Source organism: Nematostella vectensis, chromosome 7 (assembly GCF_932526225.1).
Source record: "Nematostella vectensis chromosome 7, jaNemVect1.1, whole genome shotgun sequence".
Classification (NCBI taxonomy): domain Eukaryota; kingdom Metazoa; phylum Cnidaria; class Anthozoa; order Actiniaria; family Edwardsiidae; genus Nematostella; species Nematostella vectensis.
In genome coordinates this window covers 3,792,591-3,820,389 of record NC_064040.1, presented here as the reverse complement: position 1 = coordinate 3,820,389, position 27,799 = coordinate 3,792,591, and the positions used below count along the sequence as shown (strand labels likewise).

At 41.2% G+C, this 27,799-nt stretch overlaps 1 protein-coding gene and 1 long non-coding RNA gene across 4 annotated transcripts; one reads left to right on the top strand and one right to left on the bottom strand.

The window, feature by feature from the left end:
• Window positions 1-1,020: 1,020 nt before the first annotated feature.
• On the bottom strand, window positions 1,021-25,564 carry LOC5514918 (pleckstrin homology domain-containing family H member 1). Of its 2 annotated transcripts, XM_048730801.1 has the most exons (31): window positions 25,474-25,564; window positions 24,896-25,083; window positions 23,012-23,074; window positions 22,214-22,288; window positions 22,026-22,109; window positions 21,453-21,606; window positions 20,099-21,154; window positions 19,492-19,562; window positions 19,224-19,259; window positions 18,904-19,110; window positions 18,567-18,677; window positions 18,115-18,201; window positions 16,859-16,928; window positions 16,609-16,697; window positions 16,408-16,488; window positions 15,819-15,989; window positions 15,177-15,285; window positions 14,809-14,921; window positions 14,488-14,664; window positions 14,045-14,247; window positions 13,644-13,737; window positions 11,523-11,606; window positions 7,806-7,862; window positions 7,638-7,733; window positions 7,377-7,474; window positions 6,584-6,647; window positions 5,929-6,006; window positions 4,884-5,132; window positions 4,311-4,424; window positions 3,671-3,823; window positions 1,021-1,725 (listed from the first exon to the last, which is right to left on the bottom strand). In XM_048730801.1, the coding sequence occupies exons 2-31, from the start codon at window positions 25,001-25,003 to the stop codon at window positions 1,540-1,542; spliced, it is 4,338 nt and encodes a 1,445-aa protein (XP_048586758.1). In that variant the 5' UTR covers window positions 25,004-25,083; window positions 25,474-25,564; the 3' UTR covers window positions 1,021-1,539. The 2 variants fall into 2 exon arrangements, with proteins under 2 accessions (XP_048586758.1, XP_048586759.1); XM_048730802.1 differs by lacking the exons at window positions 23,012-23,074; window positions 25,474-25,564 and having other exon boundaries at window positions 24,896-25,458.
• Window positions 16,762-20,889, top strand: LOC125568441. 2 transcript variants are annotated; one of them, XR_007312375.1, is made up of 3 exons: window positions 16,762-16,901; window positions 19,361-19,613; window positions 20,792-20,889. It is a non-coding gene; the product is annotated as an uncharacterized LOC125568441 (long non-coding RNA). The 2 variants fall into 2 exon arrangements; XR_007312376.1 differs by having other exon boundaries at window positions 19,361-19,496; window positions 20,792-20,886.
• Window positions 25,565-27,799: the final 2,235 nt, after the last annotated feature.

Here is a 27,799-nt window from a genome sequence, read left to right as displayed (position 1 = left end):
AAAATCAAATGTTTACTCATTCATTTTTATGTAGGTAGTTTTATATATATGAGGATAAAAACTATAATTATCTTAATCCTGGTATAGTCTCAAGATGATTTCCAAACATATTGTTATGTCCCGTTCAGTGCCACGCGACAACTGAAGTCCTATTTTAGATCGAGGATGACAGAGGATCGTGTAATTGTCTGAAAAGTATGACGCATTGACGCCAATTTCAAACCCAAAAGCGGGAGCTATGAAATCTTCGCGGGGATGCGGGATAAGGGGTCACGCTTTCATTCAGCTTCTGAATGCTATTACTGCAACTTGTTAAAATCCGGCGTACGCCCCTGGCTGCTATCTGAGCCTCGGCATGTTCTTAGCTTGTTCTTAAAATTTACTGAAATCTCAGGCTGGACGTTCATAAAAAAAAGGTTCTTATAAATAAAATTGTATAGTTCCAGCCAATAATAGAACAAATAAATATATTGCGAAACCAGCTCTATTTATGGAGAACGGATATCATTAGAATCATCCTGTTCCGACTCATCTATGTCAAATCAAAACTTGTCTCCTTTTTACCAATTATAGTAAGTTGATTTTTATAGACTTTGATGTGATTTTTTTAGAAAGACGGACTATGAATATATATCTTGCCCAACGGCATGCCTTCGGGCCGAAAACATCAATATTAGCCAGTAATAACTAATAACACACGGGTACATACTCTACCTAATCTACGGTAATACTTCCCTTTGTCATAAGGATTTAAATTACAAAACAGCACTTTTTCTTGTTAGCGGAGAACTAATTTGAATAAAAATTTGACTGTGACAAAAAGAATTGTGAAAGTTATTGAATAACATATATAACACATTTACAACAACAAATCAGATTTTGTACACATTTTTTTTTTTGATAATTGAATAAAAATGCTTTTTGTTTATCGTAAATAAATATACGGGGCTATAAGAGCAGCTGTTGAGAACACGTTAGCGGATGCACAGGAAGGTGCGCAGACCAAAACACACACATGGGAAGGGCATTTAATGTTTTACTATATATCAGTAATTTATCAATAATAAAATAAACACAATTTTGATTAGGATTTGTATTGTTCCATATTTACATCAATATTACTTTTCCTTTTCAACCTCTAAGACAGGGATGTTCGCTAATAGATATTTTGCTTTCTTCCATATTATATAACATTATATGAACACAACGCTTTTATAGGTTACAGAAGACTGAGTCTAGACATAAAAAAAGGAGAAGAACCCGAGAACTCAAACTCTCACTTATTCGAGCCTCGAGTTCCTAACGAGATAGAGGTCGTTTCCACTTGGGTAATTCAAACAGCTTTACAAATGAGAGTGGGTTCCATTTTATATGGAATGTTATTTTTTTGTTTGCAACGCTATCCTCCACTAGAAACCATTAAGATTGAAACCATAAAGATTAGCCCATCTCTTATAGAAGATCATATCCCTACAATTAAAACGACATCCTGGACACGGAAAGACAAACAGACGGATAGACAATGCAATATGAGGGACATCATACAAGACGGGTCACATTAGACCCTGGAATGATGGGCCATTCTGCGCTCTCGAGGTCCCAAACTTTGGGTTCCAGGGGAGGTCCGTTGGAGTGTTTCTTATTGGGCGGCACGTCACACGTGATCCCCTGCTGGCGTACGATAGCATTCACGTAACTGGCCATCAACAGCGTGATCTCAAGAATCTGGAAACAGACATAACCCACTTTATAACGGTAGAAACACACATAACTCACTTAAAGCCGCATTGTCACCAGTTTACTTCCGGTCGATTACGTAACAATCTCCGATTATTTTTAACGGAAAACGCGAAAAATATTTCAAAATATTCAAAGCAGCGTGTTTATTGGAAGTTTCTTTGAGGATGTGATTGATAATTTAGAGCTTCCCTGCTAGCAGAGGCCTCTTTTCTCTGTATTTCGCTGGGCTGGAGTTCGCGAGGAAAAGATACCTCTGCCATGGGTCGAAACTGTTTCTGTTGCGCATGCGTCAGCGTTAATAAGCGACCGACGTGCCAAAACCCGTACCATCGCGCGAAAGCCGTCAATATGCTAATATGCTTTGCATGGGTTTAGTCGGAAATCATGAATCAAACTCCGGTTAGTTCTCCTCTTCGAAAAAAGAAAACAACTGTTCAATTTCAATCACCTAAAACGTCACTAAAAAGATTGAACAACAAACGCAGCAAAGACAAGTTTTGTCTTGTTTGTGGTATTAATTTCAAGACATCTGGGCAGGCGAGTTTCTTCAATGTAAATATCGCACAGTTCGATTCGAAGAAAATGTTACAAAACTTTTTGGTAAACTTAGATCAGCTATTCCCAGAAGAATATGCAAAACCTGTAAACGGAAAATTCTGAATGAAGATAAGGTCTTTTATTATTCGTCGCGTGATATTTCTACGGAGGACGCCGTTTCGAATGCGGGCTTATTATCACGCAGCGGATATACGTTTCATGCATGCGCTAGTCATTGTGGGCTCAAATAGTGGCCAGTAATTAATGAACGGAGCATGCGCTCTGGATCTCGTCCACGATCGTGGACGGCGGTTTGATCAAACGAACTTGCGACCCATGGCAGAGGTATCTTTTCCTCGCGAACTCCAGCCCAGCGAAATACAGAGAAAAGAGGCCTCTGCTAGCAGGGAAATTTAGAGCGGATGGCCTGCTTAATATCTCGGATTTTAATAGATTCTTTTGTCTTTTAACGGTTGAGGTTTCCGTCGGACCTCCGGAAGTAAACTAGTGACAATGCGGCTTTAATAACGGTTGAAAAACACATAACCCACATATTAGGTCGATAACGCTAGAAACACACGTAACCCACATTTCAGGTCAATAACTGGTAGAGACACACATAGAAAATCATATCAGGTCCATAACGGTAGAAACACACATAACCCACTTATCAGGTCAATAACGGTAGAAACACACATAACCCACATATCAGGTCAGTAACGGTAGAAACACACATAACCCACTTATCAGGACAATAACTGGTAGAGACACACATAACCCATATATCAGGCCAGTAACGGTAGAAACACACATAACCCACTTATCAGGACAATAACGGTAGAAACACACATAACCCACATGTCAGGTCAGTAACGGTAGAAACACACATAACCCACATATCAGGTCAATAACTGGTAGAGACACACATAACCCACTTATCAGGTCAGTAACGGTAGAAACAAACATAACCCACATGTCAGGTCAATAACGGAATAAACACACATAACCCACATATCAGGGCAATAACGGCAGAAACACACATAACCTACATATCAGGGCAATAACTGGTAGAAACACACATAGAAAATCATATCAGGTCAATAACGGTAGAAACACACATAACCCACATATCAGGTCAGTAACGGTAGAAACACGCATAACCTACATATCAGGTCAATAACGGTAGAAACAAACATAACCCACATATCAGGGCAATAACTTGTAAAACCCACCCCCTATCATAGGTCAGGGGTTAGACCTTTGACGAAGACATGCTACGTTATATTGCCATAAAATAAAGAAATGATTCATCGGCCTCCAGTGTTTGGGCGCATGCCAAAAATAAAGATGCGAGAGATTGTCATCGAGAGAACAAAGCCCCTCACCCCCGTACCTTGCCCCGTGGCATGCTGAAGAGCAGCCGCTGCGTGCCTTGCTCCACTGTGTTCCCCCCTCGCATGATGGACTGATTCACCACCAGCATGAAGTCGTCCTTACAGCCGCCAAACGTCACCACGTGCTTGTACTTGTACCGGCACATCAACCTCTGCACGCACACAAACACACGCGTGTAAGACACGCAAATATGATACAATCTCGCTATCGTATCGGACACGCAACAAGGGAGGGGCAAACTCGCGCGCACACGATCAGACACGAGGATGAGATACAAACACGCGAGCACGCGATCAGACACGAGGATGAGATACAAACACGCGAGCACGCAATGAGGCACACCCGAGATTGGTATACAAATATGTGCGTTACAAACACGCAAACACACGAAAAAACACGATGGGGTGAAAAAAGTGAACTCGCAGTAACACGAGAACGCGAGCCGGATACCCAAAGACGCAATGCAAAGTGGAGAGGGTGTCATGTGAAGACATAAGTACATGACAAGACTAAGCCGAAGAACAAACACACGACGAAAACAAGCAGGAAAGACACGCGAGAGATGAATAAACTCGCTCCTCCACTTCCCCGACCTTCGTAGGGCGACCACCTCCGTCCGCTATAACTCTGTGTCTTACCAGGTTCTCCCCCTCCAAGATGTTTATGCTGTCTTCCTCGACAGCAAGCCACACCGGCTGGGTCGCGGTTGATGCGGACGCGCGTCTTTTACCGGCGGATGCCGTGTCTCTTTGCTGCAGAATAAACACGAAGGGAAATCAGCACGCGTTTATGGACGAAGTTGGGACGCGTACACTGAGAAGGACTTGCACTCTATATCCCACAACATAGAAGTGAAGGATAAATGGATATAAATTCATGCACAATTAGATGTCGCAGTGTCATTCAATTTCAAAGCTACTTCGATTATTTTTTGCAGTAGAAAACCCGCGTAAAGATGAGTAAATTTATTTTTGGTTTATAGCAGGCGCTACTCTACAACGTGAGCATATTTGTCATATGGTTGAAATGTTTTTGCGTCTCGCGCCACTAATTTGATGTAAATAATCTTATTCAGTCTGCCCTCAAGAAGTCTTGTTAAAGACAAAAGTTCTGGTAACCATTTATGTGGTTTACCATATACCTTGAAAAAGACAGATACTTTGTGAAGTTGGGTTATTGCTAAATCAGAGATTGTAAAAAACCACGCGGACCTTAGCCTTGAAGAGCTTGCACCCGAGAAAAGGCCACCTCCGCGCGTTCTCGAGGTATTTATCCACGCACTCGCGCACACTCCACCCGTGGAACGTGGACCACTTCTCCGCCATTTTGAGCGTGAGGGAGCGCTTATCGTGATCGCTCCCGCCCTCGCGAAGGCTCTTGGGACAGTTCCGTGCGATCACCATCTCGATACGCTTACTAGGGAGGGAATTACTGTGCGCCTTGTAATCACCGTACTGGATCTAAACAAAAAACAACCAATAAGAGCTCTAGATAACGGATAATGTTGCGTGTAAAGCAGTGACGAAAGAGGGTTCTAGATATGCTTCGTGTTAACCAATAAGAGCTCGTGGCTACATGTTGTGTGTTAACCAATAAGAGCTCGTGGCTACATGTTGTGTGTTAACCAATAAGAGCTCGTGGCTACATGTTGTGTGTTAACCAATAAGAGCTCGTGGCTACATGTTGTGTGTTAACCAATAAGAGCTCGTGGCTACATGTTGTGTGTTAACCAATAAGAGCTCGTGGCTACATGTTGTGTGTTAACCAATAAGAGCTCGTGGCTACATGTTGTGTGTTAACCAATAAGAGCTCGTGGCTACATGTTGTGTGTTAACCAATAAGAGCTCGTGGCTACATGTTGTGTGTTAACCAATAAGAGCTCGTGGCTACATGTTGTGTGTTAACCAATAAGAGCTCGTGGCTACATGTTGTGTGTTAACCAATTACAGTTTAAGGTTAGTTACATGTTGTGTGTTAACCAATTACATTTCTAGGTTATAGTTACATGTTGTGTGTTAATCAATAACCAAGTAGTTTTCAAGGTGACGGTCACATGCTTCGTGTTAACCAATAAGAAATCGCCGCTACTACGGTCACATGATGTGTTTTATCAATAAGAGTTCTTGGTTACACCCACATGTTTGTGCGTTAGCCAAAAAGAGTTTTAGGTTTCAGTCACGTACTGAGTGTTAACCAATAGGAGGTCTAGGCTATGGTCACATGTTGATTGTTAACCAATGAGATTTCAAGGTTTACCTGCGCCATGAGTGCCGCTAGCTCGATCGCCATGTCGTGGCTGACGGGGAAACGCCCTTTCACTACGTTGATATTCGTCTAAATAAATAGCGACTGTTATAGAAAACTACAGTATTACAGTACTTCGTTGATATTCGTCTAAATAAATAGCGACGGTTATAGAACACTACAGTATTACAGTACTTCTAATAAGCGGTCACCCTCCAGAGGCCGTGGAGATGTACCACTGTAATGGCAATAAACGAATGACTTGTCTCGCTATACAGCCTGAACAAAATCACTGAATTCATAGGCCCGTAGCCAGGGGGGGGGGGGGGGGGGGGGTTCGGGGGCTTAGGAAGAACCCCCCCACACACACTCGACTGGAAGGTCCGCTCTAATCTAAGAAAAAATAAGTACCACTAAGAGCTAGGACGAGCTACTTAAGAGAAAAATGGTCCTCTAAATGGGTAAACGAACCCCCCCCCCCCCCCCCCCCCTCCCGTTCAAAATCCTGGCTATGGGCCTGATTCTAAGTTTTAGGACGGGTCTGATGGGACAGGATGGACGGGACTGGCGGAAAGTATAGGACGGAAAAACTTTACCTTGGGTGGGGGGACAAAACTGCCTGGCAGATTAAAAAACACTTCTTCCAAAGCGGAAAGACCGATATTACCTGATAAACTAAGAAATATTTCTCCTTTTCCGTCTCTTTGTCTTGCAGACTCTTGAAGTACAACCTTAAAGCATATAGCTGCTTTAAAAAAACGGCATAAAACAATAGCAAGCATTTATCTTGGAAGGTTATCTACTACTTCCAGCAGAAACATTGTGTTAGAACTACAATCCCAAACAAAAGAGCAGAGTGTTAGAACTACAATCCCAAACAATAGAGCAGAGTGTTAGAACTACAATCCCAAACAATAGAGCAGAGTGTTAGAACTACAATCCCAAACAAAAGAGCAGAGTGTTAGAACTACAATCCCAAACAATAGAGCAGAGTGTTAGAACTACAATCCCAAACAATAGAGCAGAGTGTTAGAACTACAATCCAAAACAATAGAGCAGAGTGTTAGAACTACATTTCCAAACAATAGAGCAGAGTGTTAGAACTACAATCCCAAACAATAGAGCAGAGTGTTAGAACTACAATCCCAAACGATAGAGCAGAGTGTTAGAACTACAATCCCAAACAATAGAGCAGAGTGTTAGAACTACAATCCCAAACAATAGAAAGTGGGACACTTTGCACAGCAACACATCCCCCTTTTCTCCCCCATTTAATATTGGTTAAAATCGTTGTCCAGTCAGATAATCATTTTTGCTCCAGCATTAAGCAGAGGATAGGGATAACATGCTAGCCGGCTCCATGGCAGTGGGTTATTCGGAAATTGCTGTTTTCATAGCTTCGGCGCGCGCGCAAAAAAAAAAAAAGATAGAGACAAGGAGGGGTGAGGGGAATAACACACCTGTTCCTATAAGTCAGTTTGATGAGTCTCTTGGAGTCCAGTTTACCCTGACCGTTACTGCGCATTGCCTGTTCCCATTTGGAGATGACGTCACAAAGCTGTAAAAGAATGAGCCAAAACAACTAATAAGCTACAGACTTACCCCGAAACAGTCAAGTACATAAAAAACAATACTAATATTAAACACACGGCCATTTTACTAATAACATAACACTAATACTAAACACGCGGCCATTTTACACTTCCGAGTATGGCCGGTACCTTGACACTTGTCTGTAGACAATGTTCTACGGGCGACACGGGGTTATCAGTGAAGATGGCGAACCCGCTCTGAGATGCTTCACGGATTCCCAAGGTCTGTGAAAAAGAGAAGAGTCAGATGAGTTCTTTGTGTATTTCGAGAACGTGGCTTCACCACCTTATTCTCACCGAGTTGATGGCCTCTGTGAACTCCCCCACTGTGGTCGACCCATCCAAGCCGAACACCTGGTAGATGTCAGAAAAGGTATCAAATATCTGCCTGTTATATGTCAAATATATTGCTGCTATTATATGGCAAATAGATGCCTGTTATTGCTGCTGGTTGACACTTGTGCTGGAACTGTTGTTGCTGGTGCTATATCTAATCTTGTCTCTGTTGCACAGGGGGTTCAAACTTAAGAACTTTATGGACCGTACAGTATATATATATGTTGTAGTCGAAAATGAATGTTAGTCCAAAATAAAAATGGACTAGTCCAAAATGAAACCAAACCAGTCCAAAATGAAATTGGACTAGTCTAAAATAATATGGTTGAATATGTCAATGATTCTAAAAAGGGATTTTCCCTCTTTGGGGTCTCATTAAAAAAAATGGGGCTAGGTATTTTTCGGGGGTCAAAAAGTCTTATTCCATTTTGTTTCTACTCGCTCCTTTCCACTATCTCTCGTCCCTTTCCTCCTTTCTCCCATTCCTTTCCTTTTCACTCTCATTCCTTTCCTGCTTTTTCCTTTTCCTCTATTCCTTACCTACCTACCTGCCTACTGTTATAAATTCTATCTTACCTTTTTTTTCCAGTATGTGCCACCACTAGGATCGAACTCTCGATCTCTAGCTTGCCAGTCCGTTACCTTAACCACTCTGCATCCAGACATTGCGATGAAAGACCCGGTTTAGAAACTAATTTTATAACTGTGGCGCCTCTTGGGAAATGAACAACAATACAAAACTCCACGCAAGCGCAGTCACCAAAGCGTGTTTAGTTAGCAATGGCTACTAGCGTCTGTGTCGATGCAGACGATTTCTACTCGAAATTAGAAGAATTAAAGGAAAAAAGTAAGTCTAGCAAAAGCAACACAACATTATACATCTGTGACGAATTTTACGAGAAGGCCAAGCAATGGCTGAAATGTACGACGCCAGAAGAGAAGAAAGACATCGCACTGTCGGACAATGATAAGTTGAAAATCATTCGCAATAAGTGGAACGTTGACGAGGAAGGAAGAGTCATTGATGCCAAGGGAAAGTACGTTGTACATAAATCGACCATCCACGATGTCCTCTCGCAAGCTCACAAAGCAATCTGCCACCGAGGGAGGGATAAAACTGCCAAGTATCTCGGTGAGAATTATAGTAACCTACCTAAACAAATCATAACATTATTTACCTCCATATGCAAATTGCATCAAGAACAAGCCAGCCTCACCAACTATTGCAAGAAGCCGGTGACAAAACCTATTCAGGCAGATGGATTTTTCAGCCACCTGGAAATGGATTTAATTGATTTTCGTAAGATACCCTGCAATTGTGGACGGAGACATTTATGGGCTCTTCATGTTGAAGATCATTTTTCCAAGTACTCATGGCTACTTCCACTGAAAAAGAAGGAAAGTCTTCAAGTCGCCCAAACCATCGAGACCTTGTTTTGGCAGTTCGGGTTTCCATGCAAATTGCACACAGACAGGGGAGGAGAGTTTAAAGGGAGCGTTGATGACTTCTGCGCAAAGTTCAACATACCACAAGCCCAAGGCGCTCCAAGAAACCCTTCTGCTCAGGGACTTGTCGAGAGGGCAAATCGACTAGTAAAGGAGAATTTGTTGAGCCTCATTAAAGAGAAGGGATTAGCATCAAATGATTGGTGCAAAATTCTGAATGAGGCGGCCTACATAAAAATATCACTCTTCATCGAGCAATTGGCAAATCGCCCTACGAAGTTGTTTTTGGCATCTTCCCCCATAAAGAGAAGGCATTGACCCCAATGAGGGAAATAACCGGTATCCTAAGCACCGTTCAAGAAGAAGGAAACAACGATGATAAAGTCGAATCCGTGAGTAATACAGAAGAAGAAGAGCTGGCCACTTTTGAGACAAGAGCCCAAAAACGAAAAAGAAAGAGCGAGACAGTCCCTGAAAGGGCAGCGACATAAAAAACAACTACCATGACAGTCAGCACCATAGAAAGCCATGATCAAAATGTGGAAGAAGATGAAAGTGGAATCATCATTGAGACAAGAGCACAAAAGCGAAAACGTGAAAATGACCAAGTGTTTGAAAACCAGGCAGGTTATAATCGGAAAATGAAGGAAACACGACCAAGAAAGCTAAACTTTCAAGAAAATGATTATGTTTCTGTAAAGATCAATGTAGTCGATAAAGGTCCGCTACATCCAAACTCCCTTCTTGCTAAGATAATAAAGAAAGCAAATGACAATGCAAGAATTGTCAAAAAATTTGGTGTGATTGATTCATTAATTTCCCTGAATAGATTGAACAAAATTGCCAAGCCCAAAATAGTCTTTGACTATTCCACAGAGGTCTCCCTTACGAGAGCGTCAAAGATGGCGCACCTTCAATGACCCACATGACTGTAATGGCTGTATGAATGAGTAGAACGACAGTACCACTTATTATTAGATTCCTATATTCACAACGATTAAAGCTGCTGTCATCAAATTGTGTTTGTTTTCGTCGCCTTTGTTAGTCGCTAGTTCTATTTTTTTTTACTTAAAATAACCCTAACCCCACTACTTAAACTAACCCTAACCCTACTATTTAAACTAACCCTAACCCCACTAGTTAAACTAACCCTAACCCTACTACTTAAACTAATCCTAGCCCCACTACTTAAACTAACCCTAACCCCACTACTTAAACTAACCCTAACCCTACTACTTAAACTAACCCTAACCCCACTACTTAAACTAACCCTAACCCCACTACTTAAACTAACCCTAACCCCACTACTTAATTAAACTAACCCTAACCCCACTACTTAAACTAACCCTAACCCCACTACTTAAACTAACCCTAACCCCACTACTTAAACTAACCCTAACCCTAACCCCACTACTTAAACTAACCCTAAACCCACTACTTAAACTAACCCTAACCCCACTACTTAAACTAACCCTAACCCCACTACTTAAACTAACCCTAACCCCACTACTTAAACTAACCCTAACCCCACTACTTAAACTAACCCTAGCCCCACTACTTAAACTAACCCTAACCCTACTACTTAAACTAACCCTAGCCCCACTACTTAAACTAACCCTAACCCCACTACTTAAACTAACCCTAACCCTACTACTTAAACTAACCCTAACCCCACTACTTAAACTAACCCTAGCCCCACTACTTAAACTAACCCTAACCCCACTACTTAAACTAACCCTAGCCCCACTACTTAAACTAACCCTAACCCTACTACTTAAACTAACCCTAGCCCCACTACTTTAAACTAACCCTAACCCCACTACTTAAACTAACCCTAGCCCCACTACTTAAACTAACCCTAACCTCACTACTTAAACTAGCCCTAACCCCACTACTTAAACTAGTTAAAAACGAATATGGACTGGTTTAGTTTCATTTTTGACTAGTCCATTTTCATTTTGGACTGACATTTATTATTGACTGCAACATATATATATATATATATATATTGTCAATATATATTGTCAATATATATTATTGTCAGTAATTTCCTTAAAATAATAATCTTCGCGAGACTCCGTTTGAGGAGAAAGATAGTTCAGACGTCCGCCATTTGCACTGACAACTTTCTAAAATAAATGTATTTCTGTGATTATTATTATTTTTTTTGGGGGAGGGAGGGGCTACACTATACTTATTTCGTCATAGTGACGACAGAGTGAGGCGACTCACGTGGCAGCTCCCATCCACGAAGTGCACGGGCAGGCTCATGCGACACGAGTGGTCGTACGGATTCTGCACAAGAACTGACAGCACCTGACAAGAGAGACAGACACATCAAGAACACGACAGAGACAGACACATCAAGAACTTGACAGAGACAGACACATCAAGAACATGACAGAGACAGACACATCAAGAACATGACAGAGACAGACACACCAAGAACATGACAGAGACAGACACATCAAGAACATGACAGAGACAGACACACCAAGAACATGACAGAGACAGACACATCAAGCACTTGACAGAGACAGACACATCAAGAACATGACAGAGACAGACACACCAAGAACATGACAGAGACAGACACATCAAGAACATGACAGAGACAGACACATCAAGAACATGACAGAGACAGACACACCAAGCACATGACAGAGACAGACACATCAAGAACACGACAGAGACAGACACATCAAGAACACGACAGAGATAGACACATCAAGAACATGACAGAGACAGACACATCAAGAACATGACAGAGACAGACACATCAAGAACATGACAGAGACAGACACACCAAGAACTTGACAGAGACAGACACATCAAGAACTTGACAGAGACAGACACATCAAGAACATGACAGAGACAGACACATCAAGAACATGACAGACACATCAAGAACATGACAGAGACAGACACATCAAGAACATGACAGAGACAGACACATCAAGAACACGACAGAGACAGACACATCAAGAACTTGACAGAGACAGACACACCAAGCACATGACAGAGACAGACACATCAAGAACTTGACAGAGACAGACACATCAAGAACTTGACAGAGACAGACACATCAAGCACTTGACAGAGACAGACACATCAAGAACATGACAGAGACAGACACATCAAGAACATGACAGAGACAGACACACCAAGCACATGACAGAGACAGACACATCAAGAACATGACAGAGACAGACACATCAAGAACACGACAGAGACAGACACATCAAGCACATGACAGAGACAGACACATCAAGAAAATGACAGAGACAGACACATCAAGAACATGACAGAGACAGACACATCAAGAACATGACAGAGACAGACACATCAAGAACATGACAGAGACAGACACACCAAGAACATGACAGACACATCAAGAACACGACAGAGACAGACACATCAAGCACTTGACAGAGACAGACACATCAAGAACATGACAGAGACAGACACACCAAGAACTTGACAGAGACAGACACATCAAGAACATGACAGAGACAGACACATCAAGAACTTGACAGACACATCAAGAACACGACAGAGACAGACACATCAAGAACTTGACAGAGACAGACACACCAAGCACATGACAGAGACAGACACACCAAGCACATGACAGAGACAGACACATCAAGAACTTGACAGAGACAGACACACCAAGAACATGACAGAGACAGACACACCAAGAACATGACAGAGACAGACACATCAAGAACATGACAGACACATCAAGAACATGACAGAGACAGACACATCAAGAACTTGACAGAGACAGACACATCAAGAACTTGACAGAGACAGACACACCAAGCACATGACAGAGACAGACACATCAAGAACTTGACAGAGACAGACACATCAAGAACATGACAGAGACAGACACATCAAGAACTTGACAGAGACAGACACACCAAGCACATGACAGAGACAGACACATCAAGCACATGACAGAGACAGACACATCAAGCACTTGACAGAGACAGACACACCAAGCACATGACAGAGACAGACACATCAAGAACATGACAGAGACAGACACATCAAGAACATGACAGAGACAGACACATCAAGAACATGACAGAGACAGACACATCAAGCACTTGACAGAGACAGACACATCAAGAACATGACAGAGACAGACACATCATGCACTTCACAGAGAGAAGAAAGAGCAATCAATCAATCAATCCATCATCAAACCGATAGAGGCACTCAATCGACGGACTATTTCTTTAATAACATCATAGAAAATATAAACTCTATTAATTTTCAGTTGTTGAGCAGTATGACGATGTTTGATTGCTTCACACATTAGTTTTTAGGCAGTTATTCCCCTACCTCCATTCTCGATGGTCGTGCTTCGCGCTTGCCGTTAGCAATGGTTCGCTCTAGACTTTTCACACAGTAGATTGCGTATTTTCCATGTTTGGTTCTATAAAGAAAGACCATAATTGACACATGCGCATTTGTGTTGGATTCTATAAAGAAAGACCACAATAAAATAATCGATACAAGAACATGCGTTCTCGCCTATGGCTAGAAGATCATTTAACTTCACAGTTGCAGAGCTTTTAATCATAACGAGAAATAGAAAGCTCTTCAATCAGCATGCATGGTCCCTCTGACTTAAAAAACAAACCCGGCCTCCTACTTACTTGGTGTGACATGTTCGCTTCAGGTGTGCCTCAGATAGACCAGGACTACTCAGGCCCCTCCGACTGATATATTTGGCTACTTACTTGGGGTTACATGACCGCTTCAGGTGCGCCCTCAGATAAACCAGGAAGTGTTGTTTTGGTACGAATAGTGAGGTGCACATGGCGAGTAGCTGCCAGGTCTGGAGGTAAACGTACTCTTGTACGGGTCGCAAGTCGATCGTCTCCTCTATGGCCGCCGAGTCAGCCCGCAGCCACGAGCGCTTGCTGCAGTTCTTTAGATAATGCTGAAAGATGCATAATGGGCATGAGAACATTAATATAACAGTCAACATTGCCGAGTCTGTTAGGCTAAGCTCACTTGCCCCGCCATCCTCCCTAGGGCTTGACATTGATACGTGTAATAGGATAAGTCCAGTTCTTTGGATGCGAACATGTCCCCTTACGACCCCCAACCCTCCCTGGGCCTTAGAATTGATAGATGCAAAAGGATAAGTTCAGTCCCTTGGGTACAGAGGTCCACTCACGTCCAGGTCCTGGGGGCCTCTGTGCACTTGCTTGGACGTCTGCTTGACCAGCTGACAATAAATCTCGTTCTGTAGTTCCGGGTTATCAAACACCACTTGCAAAGCATTCTGGGCCAGAGCCACGTGGTAGTCGATGGCGTTTTCGTCCGTGGCGACAGTGGTGAAAAGCAGGATGGACTGGGGAGAGCCAATCATGAACAGGAATTAAACAATGGATGGCTGACAAACGATGGATTACTATTGAGTTACTATTTATGGATTACTATTAACTAGTGAGTTAAACATGCACTATATACCAGAACATGCACACTTGATTCATACCTTGAAGAGCTCCAACGCTTCTTTTTCCAATTCTGGAGATGGTAATGTGGTCAGCGGCGTCGTTATAGGCTCACGTGAGAAGGTTAATAGCGGCGTGTTCCACAGTTCATTCTCTAAAAGACAATACTCGTGAAGTGTCATTCTTAGCAACCTTAGAAATTTTGCCACAGGTCACATGCTTTTATGGGCCTTACTCGCCACCTTGACTAAGGGATGGCAAGTCACGGCAATTGTGGTACTGATTATACCTGGGCGCGTAACTTTGCGCAAGGCAAGTGCCCCCCTCCCCAATACCTGGGTATGTGCCTGTACACCTGACGAAGGGATAGCAAGCCAGGAAACTACATTATTGATCATGAGATCAGTACCTGAGTCGCCCTCGTTTGACATAAGTTTGTTGACAATCTTCTCGAAGTCCGTTCCCATGTTTCCGAGTCCCGTACCGGAGGCCACCGTCAAGTGGAAATACCACAGGTCCTGAAATAGTAAAGACATGGTAAAATATTCTCTTTAGCTCATAGTTCGGGAATCTCCGCTTCTTATCGCAATATGACAAACCATACCAATTGTAAAAAACAATCAGTGAGACATGTCTAAATGTAGCCTGTCTAGCGGCCCTTAACGGGAGGGGGAAGGTCTTACCAGGGTTTCTCCATCAGTGTTAGGGGACTAGCCGGGATTTGGGTTAGTCCCCTAACACTGGTGGAGAACCCCGGTAATAAAGGGGTCCGCGAGCGAGAGGAAAAAAACTCGGTGCGAGCAGCCGGGGGCGTGTCCACTAACCCCTTCCCTCTCTCTTTAAATGCCGCTAAGCAGAACAGTCGTAATGTGGTGATTAATATTTTCATTTGTCGGTGGTCTTTCTAATTTTACACACGAGCACTCTTCTCTGCAGCTGCAACTTTGGAGCAGATAATCTCAAAACGTCAAAAAACTTTTTTTTCATGAAGCCCCTGTCGATTCTTGACACTGTCTACTCACATGACATGAACTGTATGGGTCTTCCTTACCCGTTCCTGCTTGGTGTCAATCAGTAGGTAGGTGGGCGTGGCTTGTCGCTCCCCTTTCAGCACTAAGGTGTAGTGCCGGTAGGTAGGGGCATCAGCATCCCCTTCCTCGTCCGAGTCGGGACTCTCATTATCTACGGTGACGTCTGTCAGTTTAACCATGCTGAATGGCACCTGTCAATCATAGCATGACTGCATGATTCCTTGCGCATTGCGTGACATGCTATGCCGGGCGTGAAGCATTTGAATGATTTATGTTGACAATTGGATGATCTATGTGTGCAACAGAATTCGGAATTTTTTTCAGTGGCAGATTCATGAAATAGCCAAAAGCAAATAATAGGAACAGATCAAAATAAAAATAATTTCATTATAAATTTGATTGATACTCATATCGGATAATTAAAGGTATAGGTGTAAGTGTGAGATGTGTATAGCAGACTTATTTCAAGATCTTTTTTTTGAAAATTTGAAATCTTTCTGCCCCCCCCCCCCTAGCTAAATAAGTACCCTGTTTATTTTAACTTCCGAGATTTTTCGAGATCTGTAATTTCTATCCGCAGGTGCTAATCTTGGTAGACCAAGAACTCACCGCATCATCCTGGTTCTTGTAATAGCAGAGGAACTGTCCACGCAACACGCACCAGCTTTTCCGAGAAGTGCCGTGCTTTACCTGGAATAAACAAATATTAACGACATCACAACTTTTGTGGGTATAATAAAAGTCAACCACAGGGTGACATGCTTAACCGCAGGGTGACATGCTTCTGCCGATAAATGTGATCTAACTTGCCTTGGTAACCCAGCCGCTCATGGCTTCCTTTTCAGGCATCTGGGCGAGCAGTGGACTGGAGGCAAACTTGCGCATCACGTTATGGAGCACTGGAAGGGAGGAGCATAAAGTCAGCCAATCACATCAACGTGTCACAGGTGAGAAATTTCTGAATGTTAGAGCCAAGGGGCATGGAAACACCGGGAATAGAAACAAGTGGCTTGTGAATAACAGGAAAACATTCTGTAGGGTCAGTACTAAGCCCACACACCTCTTAACCATTCATCGACCTCGTCTGAAGTCTCGCCTGAAAGGTAATAAGTTCGCTTGGGGGTTGCTACCTGGAATAAAACAGACAAGCAGGTTTTTTAAATGAGTGGATTTAGTTTCGCTTTTAATTTAAAACTGCGTCTATAAAGCCGTTCAATGATTCTGATATCGTATACCTCTATGGTAACGCCGTTCAATGATTCTGATATTGTATACCTCTATGGTAAAGCTGTTCAATGATTCTGATAATGTATACCTCTATGGTAAAGCTGTTCATTGATTCTGATATTGTATACCTCTGTGGTAAAGCCGTTCAATGATTCTGATATTGTATACCTCTATGGTAAAGCCGTTCAATGATTCTGATAATGTATACCTCTATGGTGAAGCTGTTCATTGATTCTGAAAATTGTATACCTCTGTGGTAAAGCTGTTAAATCATTCTGATATCGTATACCCCTATGGTATAACCGTTCAATGATTCTGATAATGTATACCTCTATGGTAAAGCCGTTCAATGATTCTGATATTGTATACCTCTATGGTAAAGCCGTTCAATCATTCTGATATTGTATACCTCTATGGTAAAGCCGTTCAATGATTCTGATATTGTATACCTCTATGGTAAAGCCGTTTAATGATTCTGATAATGTATACCTCTATGGTAAAGCCGTTCAATGATTCTGATATTGTATACCTCTATGGTAAAGCCGTTTAATGATTCTGATATTGTATACCTCTATGGTAAAGCCGTTCAATGATTCTGATACTGTATACCTCTATGGTAAAGCCGTTCAATGATTCTGATAATGTATACCTCTATGGTAAAGCTGTTCATTGATTCTGATATTGTATACCTCTGTGGTAAAGCCGTTCAATGATCCTGATATTGTATACCTCTATGGTAAAGCCGTTCAATGATTCTGATAATGTATACCTCTATGGTGAAGCTGTTCAATGATTCTGATATTGTATACCTCTATGGTAAAGCCGTTCAATGATTATGATACTGTATACCTCTATGGTAAAGCCGTTCAATGATTCTGATATTGTATACCTCTATGGTAAAGCTGTTCAATGATTCTGATATTGTATACCTCTATGGTAAAGCTGTTCATATATTCTGATATTGTATACCTCTATGGTAAAGCTGTTAAATGATTCTGATATTGTATACCTCTATGGTAAAGCTGTTCACATATTCTGATATTGTATACCTCTATGGTAAAGCTGTTCAATGATTCTGATATCGTATACCTCTATGGTAAGTGCCCCTTCTGTGCGTGAGATCCGGCAAGAGCCGTCCAGAGGAACTTGACCCAGCGGCTTGCGATTCGTCTCATTCTGACAAAAAAACAAAATTTGAATGTCACCAGAGGCTAAATAGAAAAAGGGCACGATTTAAACTTATATATGCATCGCTAATATAATCTAAACAGAAAACAGAATTGATGCTAATGAACTCATTACAAAACTCAAATCTTTTACAAAATATCACATTTCAGCCTAAGCTTATACCAAAGAATAGATGAATAGAGGAGCTTTATGTCGATTGTGCTCAAGTGTTTGGGAAACAGATTCATATCCTTTTGTAGGTTTCCCAGCCTAGTCCATGCTAAGAATCTTCAGCTCCGCCACCCCTATTACGTCCCAGGCAAACACTACCACCTCAAACCCCGCCCCTCCCCACCCTTATCAGATAAACTCACTGGTGTCTTGAAGTAGTAAAGCTTGCCGTCCTGCAGGACAAACCACCGCTTTTTCCAGTTCTTAATGCGGCCGCCGAGTTTGGTGAGGTAGCCTTCCTTTCGCTGGTCACCCTACATATTCAATATAGATACTTTAAAATAGAAACAAACTCAAACCCATTACAATTGACCTCTACTATATTCTGGTACTGCGTTACCACTGGTTCCCCAGTGATCCAGAGGCCCAGGACCCAGCGCTATTGTTTACACAGGCACAAAACCTCAAACGAAAAATAGGAGGGGAAGAGGATTGGATTTGAAACTGTTCCTGTCAGCTTGGTGTTCCCACTATCCTGACCTTTTTAAGGCTGACCGTGGTGTAGGTTGCGCATGTCTTGAGCACCTTGGTGTTACCGCTGTCCTCTAGTGGCTCACTTAGGCTCTCTTCAGACTGTAGTGTGCTACTGTTCTCGCTGACAGTTTCTTCTTGGGTATGGTCTTCCTCGTGGTCAGACGAATCAGTGGACTCACCAGAGAATGGGGTGTCCCGAATCTGAGAGGCGCGCTACAAGAAAATTAATGACAAAATAGTTCGTGAGAGCAAAATTTGGCTATATTTCTAGTGTCATTGTATGTGAGTAGGTATATCAGTCAGTCAGGTGTCAATAAAGCTCTTACCCCTTTTAGCGTAGCGTAGACAGGACACATCTGTTCCTTCAGAGAAAAAGCACACAGCATTGCCAATACAACAATTCATAGAAATATTTTAATATGAGTAATCAAAATGACCTAAGGATTTTGCATTTTTTCTGCAGACAATAAAGAACAAAGATGCAACACATAAGTGAACTAAAAAAAGGAAGAAAGCTCTGTTAGCAGGGTAGTGCTTTCCTGTTCAACACATAGAAACTTGTAGCGACTGGAAGCATTCAAGGCCATTTTATACCTCTAGTAAGTTGATTTCCCTTGTAGTGCTTTCAAGAGTGGCATACGGAGGTGACTCGGAGCCAGGCTGTCCTGCAAAGGAAAGATGCTTCTGTCACACAAGAGTGGCAACATAGCTTAGAGGTATTGTGGTGGAAGGGAATAATTCTCCACCGGAGTAAAAAATAAAATCAACTCTTGCTTTGAGTGCACTACAGGGGCGGACCCAGAAGTTTTAAAAAGGGGAGGCTGGAGCAAGGGTTTCAGAAAGGGGGGATTTATTGTCCCCTGTGGATTTCTTGTTATTTCTAAGCCAAGTATCTGGAAATAGCATGGCCGTAGAGGGGAGTGGGGCACTGGGGGCGTGTGCCCCCCCCCAATATTTTCAAAAGTTAAAGGAAATGACTAGTAAGGGCTGTGCCCTCTCCAATATTTTATTTCTGTTTCTGTGTTGTGCCCCCCCCCCCCCCCCCAAACCAATCTTACCTGGCTGCTACAGCTCTGAATAGGGGGAGGCCGGGGCCCATCCTTAGATCCGCCCCTTCACTGAGCTATTGCAGACACCAGTAACGGTGAAGAAGAGAGTGGACCTATTGCACCCATAACCCAACCACTGAATACCTACTCACCTATAGATGCCATTGAGTCACGCAATAACCAAGACGGTGGATGTGGGTAACTTTCTTCAGGTGCTCCATTATCGACGTTATACTCATGCTGACCGAGGTAGCTTGTAAACTGTCCTTCCGTCCTGACAACATCATCTTTAGGGGGGGTTTCAGCAATCTCAATATTATTTCTGGGGGGTAGGGCTGGAGGCGGTGATGATGCCAATTCTATTTTAGAATTCACAGAACTCCCCTTTTGAGGGACAAGTGGTCGAACAATTGATTGGTACAAGTCATTGACATTGAAAGGGGCAGCATCAGTTGAATTCAGTGATGTGACACTGTCAAGCAGACCTCTTGCTGGAGGCCTAAAGTTTATAGACTGGTACTCTGAATTGTCCATGATATCTAGTGGACTGCAGTATGAATCAGCTATACTGTCTCTTTCAGAGTCTACAGTAGTCGCAGTACTAAACCGCCCTGTAAGCGGCATATAAGGGCTCTCTAAGTCCCGCACCTGTATATAGAACTTGGCTTTGTTTCCATCTGCTTTATCCTTCCCACGTTTTAGCGACATATAATATGATACATTCCCAGGATTCGAGGGCTCTGATGTTTTGAGTTGATTGCCAACATAGCGAGGTATCTTAGATGGGGATTTTCCACTTGATGACCTCTTGATAGCTGTTGACGCATCCTCACCCTCATCCCCAGGTGTCCCATCACCCTCACAGCTTTCATGCCTATCTGAGGTGGTCGACATAGGTGAAGTTGGTGCTTTCGAAGGTGCCAGCACAGCCTCCGACACCACCTGTTCATCATTCAGTTCTAGCTGGCTGTCAGCAGTAGAGTAAGACGATGATGCAAGCGATACTGGTTGACTGGAGTTCAGAGTAACATTAACCACGACTTCTGATGGGAGGAAACCTTTCTTGATGGTGATATCATTTCGATTGTTATCCTGATGCCCCTTGTCAGACTCACCCCCTCCCTCAGGGGGCTCAAGAGTTTGGTACTCGTTTGTTTTATGTAACTCCTGTAGTTCACTTAATTCTGAGGACAGTCTAAAGACTTGCTCTGAAAATAAAAAATAATAATAATAATAAGGATGCAGTTACTAGATCAGGCAATATCATGTTAAAATTGTAATTTACCAATAAATAACGGGGGCATCGCTAGAATTTTTCCTTGGGGTGGGCCTAAAGTGATTTCTCAAGAACATATGTTTCCAGCTGAGAGGTAATAGCTTAAATATTAGACCACAAAGTGGGGCCATCCCCCTGGCTACACCCCTAAATATCATTCAACATAATTAAGATTCATCAGGGCAGAAATTTGCTCTAAATAAAAAAGACTAATCATAAGCATTTTCTACCTTGACTGTAGCGTAATTTAACCCCAAGCTCTTTGATAATGTCAAGGGACTTGCGATTTTCCTCTTGTAAAAGCTCATTCTCTTTTGATAGCTTTTCATTTCTTTCCAAAAGCTCTGCCTTGTCTTGGTTCACTTTAGCATTTTGAGTCTCAAACTGCAATATAAAGACCATAATATGAAAAATTCAGCAGAAGAGATATTATCACCTTAGAAGGGATAGCAAATAGCAACAACATGGTTATTATCTGGAGTTGGTCGCCAGTGTGTCGCCAGTGTGTCGCCAGTGGGGGCCCAGAGAATTAGCCTTTCCCCTGTGTCTCATTTATTACCCCCTGGCCATGTATGGACTTTCTACAAGCTCCATCAAATTAGTATCAATGATATTGAATCCTCCTTACCTTCAGCAAAACTAAAAACTTAAAAAGGCTGTTGCCTTTTCTCTATCAGTTTTAGCTAGGGCTATGGGTTACATGGTATCAAACACACCATAAACTGCCAGGATCTCAACACAGGGAGGATGGAATACCATTGTACACAGGGTGCCCACTCTACTGGGTACCTAGGTCATTTTACCTCACTTATTTTCTTCTGCATCCACTCCTTGATATGGGCAGCTTTTGATTCAATCTGATGCTCATGCTGCACCCGTAGCTCCCTCTATACACAAAAACAACAACAAAATTGAATTTTTTTGCGTATTCCAGTTCATAACAGCCTTTTTCCAAATTTTGTCAGAGTCTACAGCAGATGTGCTAACTTGCCTCAGTTTCGAGATCTGAAGAAAGTCGCTTGATTTCAACATCTTTTTCTGTAACTGTATGCTCTAGTACTTTAATCTGCAGGTTATAAAATAATCAAATATGATCATCTTGTATTGATGAAGTGTGACAATATGGTAGCATCATGTAGTATGGCATTGAAATCAAAATGAAATTGTAAAAATTGTAATCAAAGTTTGAGAAAGATATGGAAAGCTCTAAACAGTGAGATCAATACAAAATAGACATGATAAATAAGGTATCAGATGGTTAGATGATAATCATTTGGTGATACATTTATGGCCATTAATGTCTGGCTCTGGCATCAGTTCATTGATAACTTTAATGTTAGTAAATAATTAGTACCAATTAACACCTTGTTAAGTTTTAGTTGAGTTTAAGTTTTGATTTAATAAGTAAACCGTAAACTCCAGCAACTGAGGTCAGAATGGTCTCAAATATTTAGGAAATGTCAGAGATGAGATGTGAATGCATGTGATACTGCTCTGCAGACTTTTTGCAATTAAACCTTAAATGTCAACCTTATCATATCAGGATGGCTTCACTCTTTAGAGGAAAGTGTATTTCTTGAGCAGAATTTCAACAATATCTCTGGTATGGTGAACAGATTGCTCCTTTCTTTGAATTAAACAAACAGCTAAAGAATGCACAAAGATGCTATCCACATACTGAAAGAATGACAGATAAGTGTTTTGCATTGAAAGTTTCACACACAAGAACAATCACATTGGTGCTGACATGGCAATAATAAAGCGACTATTACGACTGCTAAGGGAATACCTCGTAATCAGCTCTGACAGCTTTTATCTCAGACACTGCAGCTTTATGCTCAAGATCTTGAATCTAAATGATCACCACAATTATGCAGTTATCATTACACATTATTTAATCAAAATATAACATTATTTAATTGAAATAATATTACATAGAACTGCTGAAAACAAGACAAACCATGAAATTTAGATATGTTTTATGTTATTCATTTATTAAAAATTTGCTTTCTGAATGTTTTAGGATAATTAATTGATTATTTGAAAAATGTAATCTAAGTATGAATTCAAAATTGAGTGATTGTGCAAGGGTTTCTATTTAGCTTACATAGATTGAGAAGATATAAACATCCCAAAAAATTAGAACTAAAACTAAAAAGATAATTCTTAAAAGCATACTTGACTTTTTGAACTTACACTATAGAAAATAAAACACATTTAATGGCAGAAAAGGTTATATGTCCTCTGTGAAATATACTTTAATTAAGGGAGAAAAATGCATTGGTACAGTGTCAAGAATATTTTTTTTTTATAAATATTGCTTTAGCTTCCGGACAAAAAGCAGACAGACTTGTAATGTCAAGAAGCTATGAGATTTTGATAAGAGATCAATTTTCTGTTGCCAACATCTATGGATTTCCGTTAAGTTTCCTCAAAACATGGCAGAAAAAGATAAATGCAACTTTAAAGCTAGCCATATGAAAATAAAAATAGCATTTGAGTCCTTTAATTGAAACATTTTGAAAGGAAAAAAATGTCAATAACAAGCCACAACAAGAAAGTTAATAGCTGAAAGACGTTTAAATAAACTCTAGAAATTTTAACTTGAAAATAAAACATAAATCTTATAATTAATGCCGGTAAAAGGTATATCTAAGGTAAGATGGATAAGCTAAATCCTCTTAAATCTAAAAACGAAATATTTCTAATGGGTTTCCGACGCGAGAGCTAAAATCATTTTGCGGTTCGCCAAAATGTTGCTAAGATAAAATTTGATACAATGACTTTTCACTTTACACCCATAAGAAAACAAATCTTATCGACCACAAGGTGTTATTAAAAAAACTAACTTGACTTGAAAACAAATCAAACAAAACAATTCCATTCAGAATAGGGAAATTAGAAATTTATTCTCTCATATTGACAAATAATGGCTCCATTTTAGCAAACGTGTTTGTTGATATGAAGAGGCAAGCTTATCAGGAAACGCAAATGCACAGGTAGTGAATGACGAGAATTTTTTTCCGTGGAGTCGATAGCCGGTTTGTTTACATTTGTACAACATATCGACCATATTTAGAAATGATTGAGATGATCAATTACAAGCTTTAAAAATTCTATCAGCTGAAAGTATCAAAATCTAAGTATGATAATACCTGACAAATGGCTTAATTCAAGAGAGCGAATAAAGAATAACGAGAAAGAAATCTATGTAAAAGTGTTGATTGTTTATGAGGAGGCTGGCATAGTGTCCTATCGAATTTCGAGCAACACACGCCAAAATCATACAGATGTGCCCGCAGAAAACATAAGGTCTCCATCGCGAGCTACAACTGAAGTGCAACCCGTTCAAACCCACTTAGCAGCACAGCTGATTAGAATATATTATTGTGAATATTGTAAATAAAGCGGTCTTCCGTGGAATGGAGTCGAACGCGTCGCGTGCGCGATGAAACGTTCGAAATAATAAGACGAGGAGAAAAATGACTCTTTGAACTCCGGTTAGGGTTACACTAAATATTGATTGCGTTAACACCTAAACTGGTGAACATTCAGCTGTTTGGGGGGATTAAATTGACACAAGGAAGTAAACGAGAGTATGTACAACGATTAGCGATCAAAGAAAAAGTTAAACAACATGAGAATTGTCAGATATACCGATTAAACCACTCACTTTCTGCCCGATGACTTCGCGGACCTTGGTGGCTTGTTCCTTGAACTTCTCCAGTTGGCTTTCGAGTGCCACGCAACGGCTTTGCCAATTGACTTCATTACCTTCCATTATTATTCTTTTTCTCTCGAGTTTACATTCATATTTCTAACCCATACCCCTGTGTAGTGTTGGTATAACGCCTCCTGCGACTGTGAAGAGGAACGCGTGTTAGCTGTATTAGTGTCTGGCTCTGACTAATGGCACATCCCACTGTATTGTCTTGTATTTAATCAAGTATTCGAGCTATGCACGGCAGAGAATAAGGTCGGAAGTGACTCCGACGTAGGCAGGAAAACTGCAAAGTGCATTTAACAAATTTAAATGGCGTGAATCGAGACGTGGCTTGGAGGTTTTCCTTGACACTCTGTCGACTGTTCCTTTAGATTCCAATGTTTGAACGCTGTGTGTATTAAAATGCAACCCCCAATCAGCGAGTAAAGCTTGTTTTTCTATGAGTAAGATTCTGAAAAGCCTTGACCTCTAATTTCCTGTGAATGCGATCTAAAGAATTAGCAAGAAACAAAACAAAAGCCACTAACCTAAGCCTTGCCTCGACACCTTTCCGTTGAGGTTCAGTGATGCTGTAGTAAGTCTGGGGCGATGAATTATCGACAGACTTCTGTCTCCGATAAGGCTCGGTACTTCTTCGGAATGTTATGACGACACGTACCTTTTCGGAAATATATTATAGCAGTATACTGTGTGGTTTTCAAAAACCCGTGAAATACTATTTAATTCATTTAGTACTATTACACTTTTAGTTTCTTTCTTCTCTTTTTTTTTTTGGCTTGACTATTACGTCTTAACAACTACATTTTGGTGCACGGGATTTTGAAAACCACTCTATAAGCTTCCGGTATGTAAATAACCCTTTCCTTAAAATGTTGTTCCTTGCCTATTTTATTTACTGTCTAGATAATAAAGATAAAATAATAAAACAAAACTACCACTAACTCGCACTTATATCGAATTCTGTTGGATTTTCTTTATACACATTTATTGTGGTCAAGAGAGCATAAGGTATCTTATGCTCTCTTGCTGTGGTATATTTTGGCTACCAAGCACCATATGATAAACCGATTTTATCGTGGAAATAAAGTCTTTTGCAGATTCCTGTAATAACGCTACATTTAACACTTGTTCAATGTTCAAAGCGCCTAAGAGAAAGAACTGTACGCTTAAAGTAGAGCCGTAGCAAGCAACACAATTTTTTATTTATTTATTATTATTATTATTATTTTTTTTTTTGGGGGGGGGGGGGGGGGCACAGAAACATTCAGAAAATTGAGGGCCCTGAGAGGGGACAGTGATAATTGGGTAACAGAGGCTTCAAGCTACCAAAGAGCCGCGCCGGCGCCTCCTCGTTTATAAGTCCCACCCCCGAATAAATGCCTAAATAAATGGGAGATGAAAAATGAAAAAGCGCAGCAAAAACGGTGCCTGGTTTACCAAGTCACTGTACCTAAATTAACCAAAGACACATGGAATGTGAAACACGATCCAGGGTCCTAGCAAGAGAAGGGAGGGATACTGGGGACTCATACCAAATTTTAAGAGCCATATTTCATTTCAGTCTCTAGTGTTTTTTTGTGTTACACTCTTTTTTTATAAGAACGTCTAATTTTCAGTTGAGGCTGAGCAGCGGTAGTGACGTTTGGGAGCGCCCGCAAAGTACGCTGGATACTCGAGCATGTAATATGAGCACAATTAGATTCCTTATTTTTAGAGCGATTACTCTAATGAAAAAATATTTTGCTGCTATCTGAGCCTCGGCATGTTTTTAGTACGTTCTTATTTTTTTTTGCGAAATCCCACTCTGGACGTTCTTATAAAAAAAAATGTTCTTATAAAAAAAAAAGATCACTTGCGAATTTGTGGCGTACTCCAATTTTTATCTACTCGTTATTCAAATAAAAAAAATACCCTTTCTTGTAAACAAATCAGCTTATTGCTTTATTTTTGTCGTAAAGTATTTTTGTTGGACTAGAGAGCGAAATACGCGAAACCATACTAAATGTCTTTGGCGGCGGACGGTGAGGGGCATGGAGAAGGCGCTTGTGTCCTCCACTTTTCTGAGAGGATGTGATTTTTACTTGAACGTGCGGTTTTTACATGTACCTGAATAGTGTTACAAATGTGTAAATCGATTGATAAATCCTATCTAGTGCATGGGATCTTATCAAGAACAGAAATGAAAGGAAAAAATTATTAAGACTAAAAAAAGTACTGATTAGTTGTAGAAAAAAGGTAGAGCCAATTGCCCGAGGATCGAACCTCCTCAGATCAAATGAAACGAGAGAAAAAATAGACCATACTTCCAGACATGCGCTGAAACACCGTATGGCAGCTAAGGCTTTACGGCTAAGCTGAAGATTTCGGCCCCAACACCGCTATCTAGACGGAAAATTATCAGGGTCTTTTTCACGCTTGCGTATTGCCATAGTCGTGTAGTAACTTCGTCATCATGCACAGCACGCTGTAACCTAGTTATAATATATTGCCACCTTTAACATTTTGTTCTCCTGTGCTCAGTCGCGCACGTGTTTTGTGCTCAGAAACAAATAAGTAAGCTGAACTATGATGATGAAATGCGAACGATCGAAACAAAGGTCCGGGTGCTATTTAAAGACAAAAGGCGGAATATATAGGCGTTCATATTCTTACTCTTGCATCGCCATCGGGGCGTAAGAAAGTGGCATACATATAAAAGAAAACATTTGTTTCAAGATTATTTTCTTATAGCATAGCCGAAGCCGGCTCGAATTATTGGGGAGGGGGCAAGTGCCCCTCGATGGTACTTAGAAAAGCGACCTCTCTCTCTGCATGTTTTTTTTTTTTTCGGACTACACCAATGTACATTTTGTA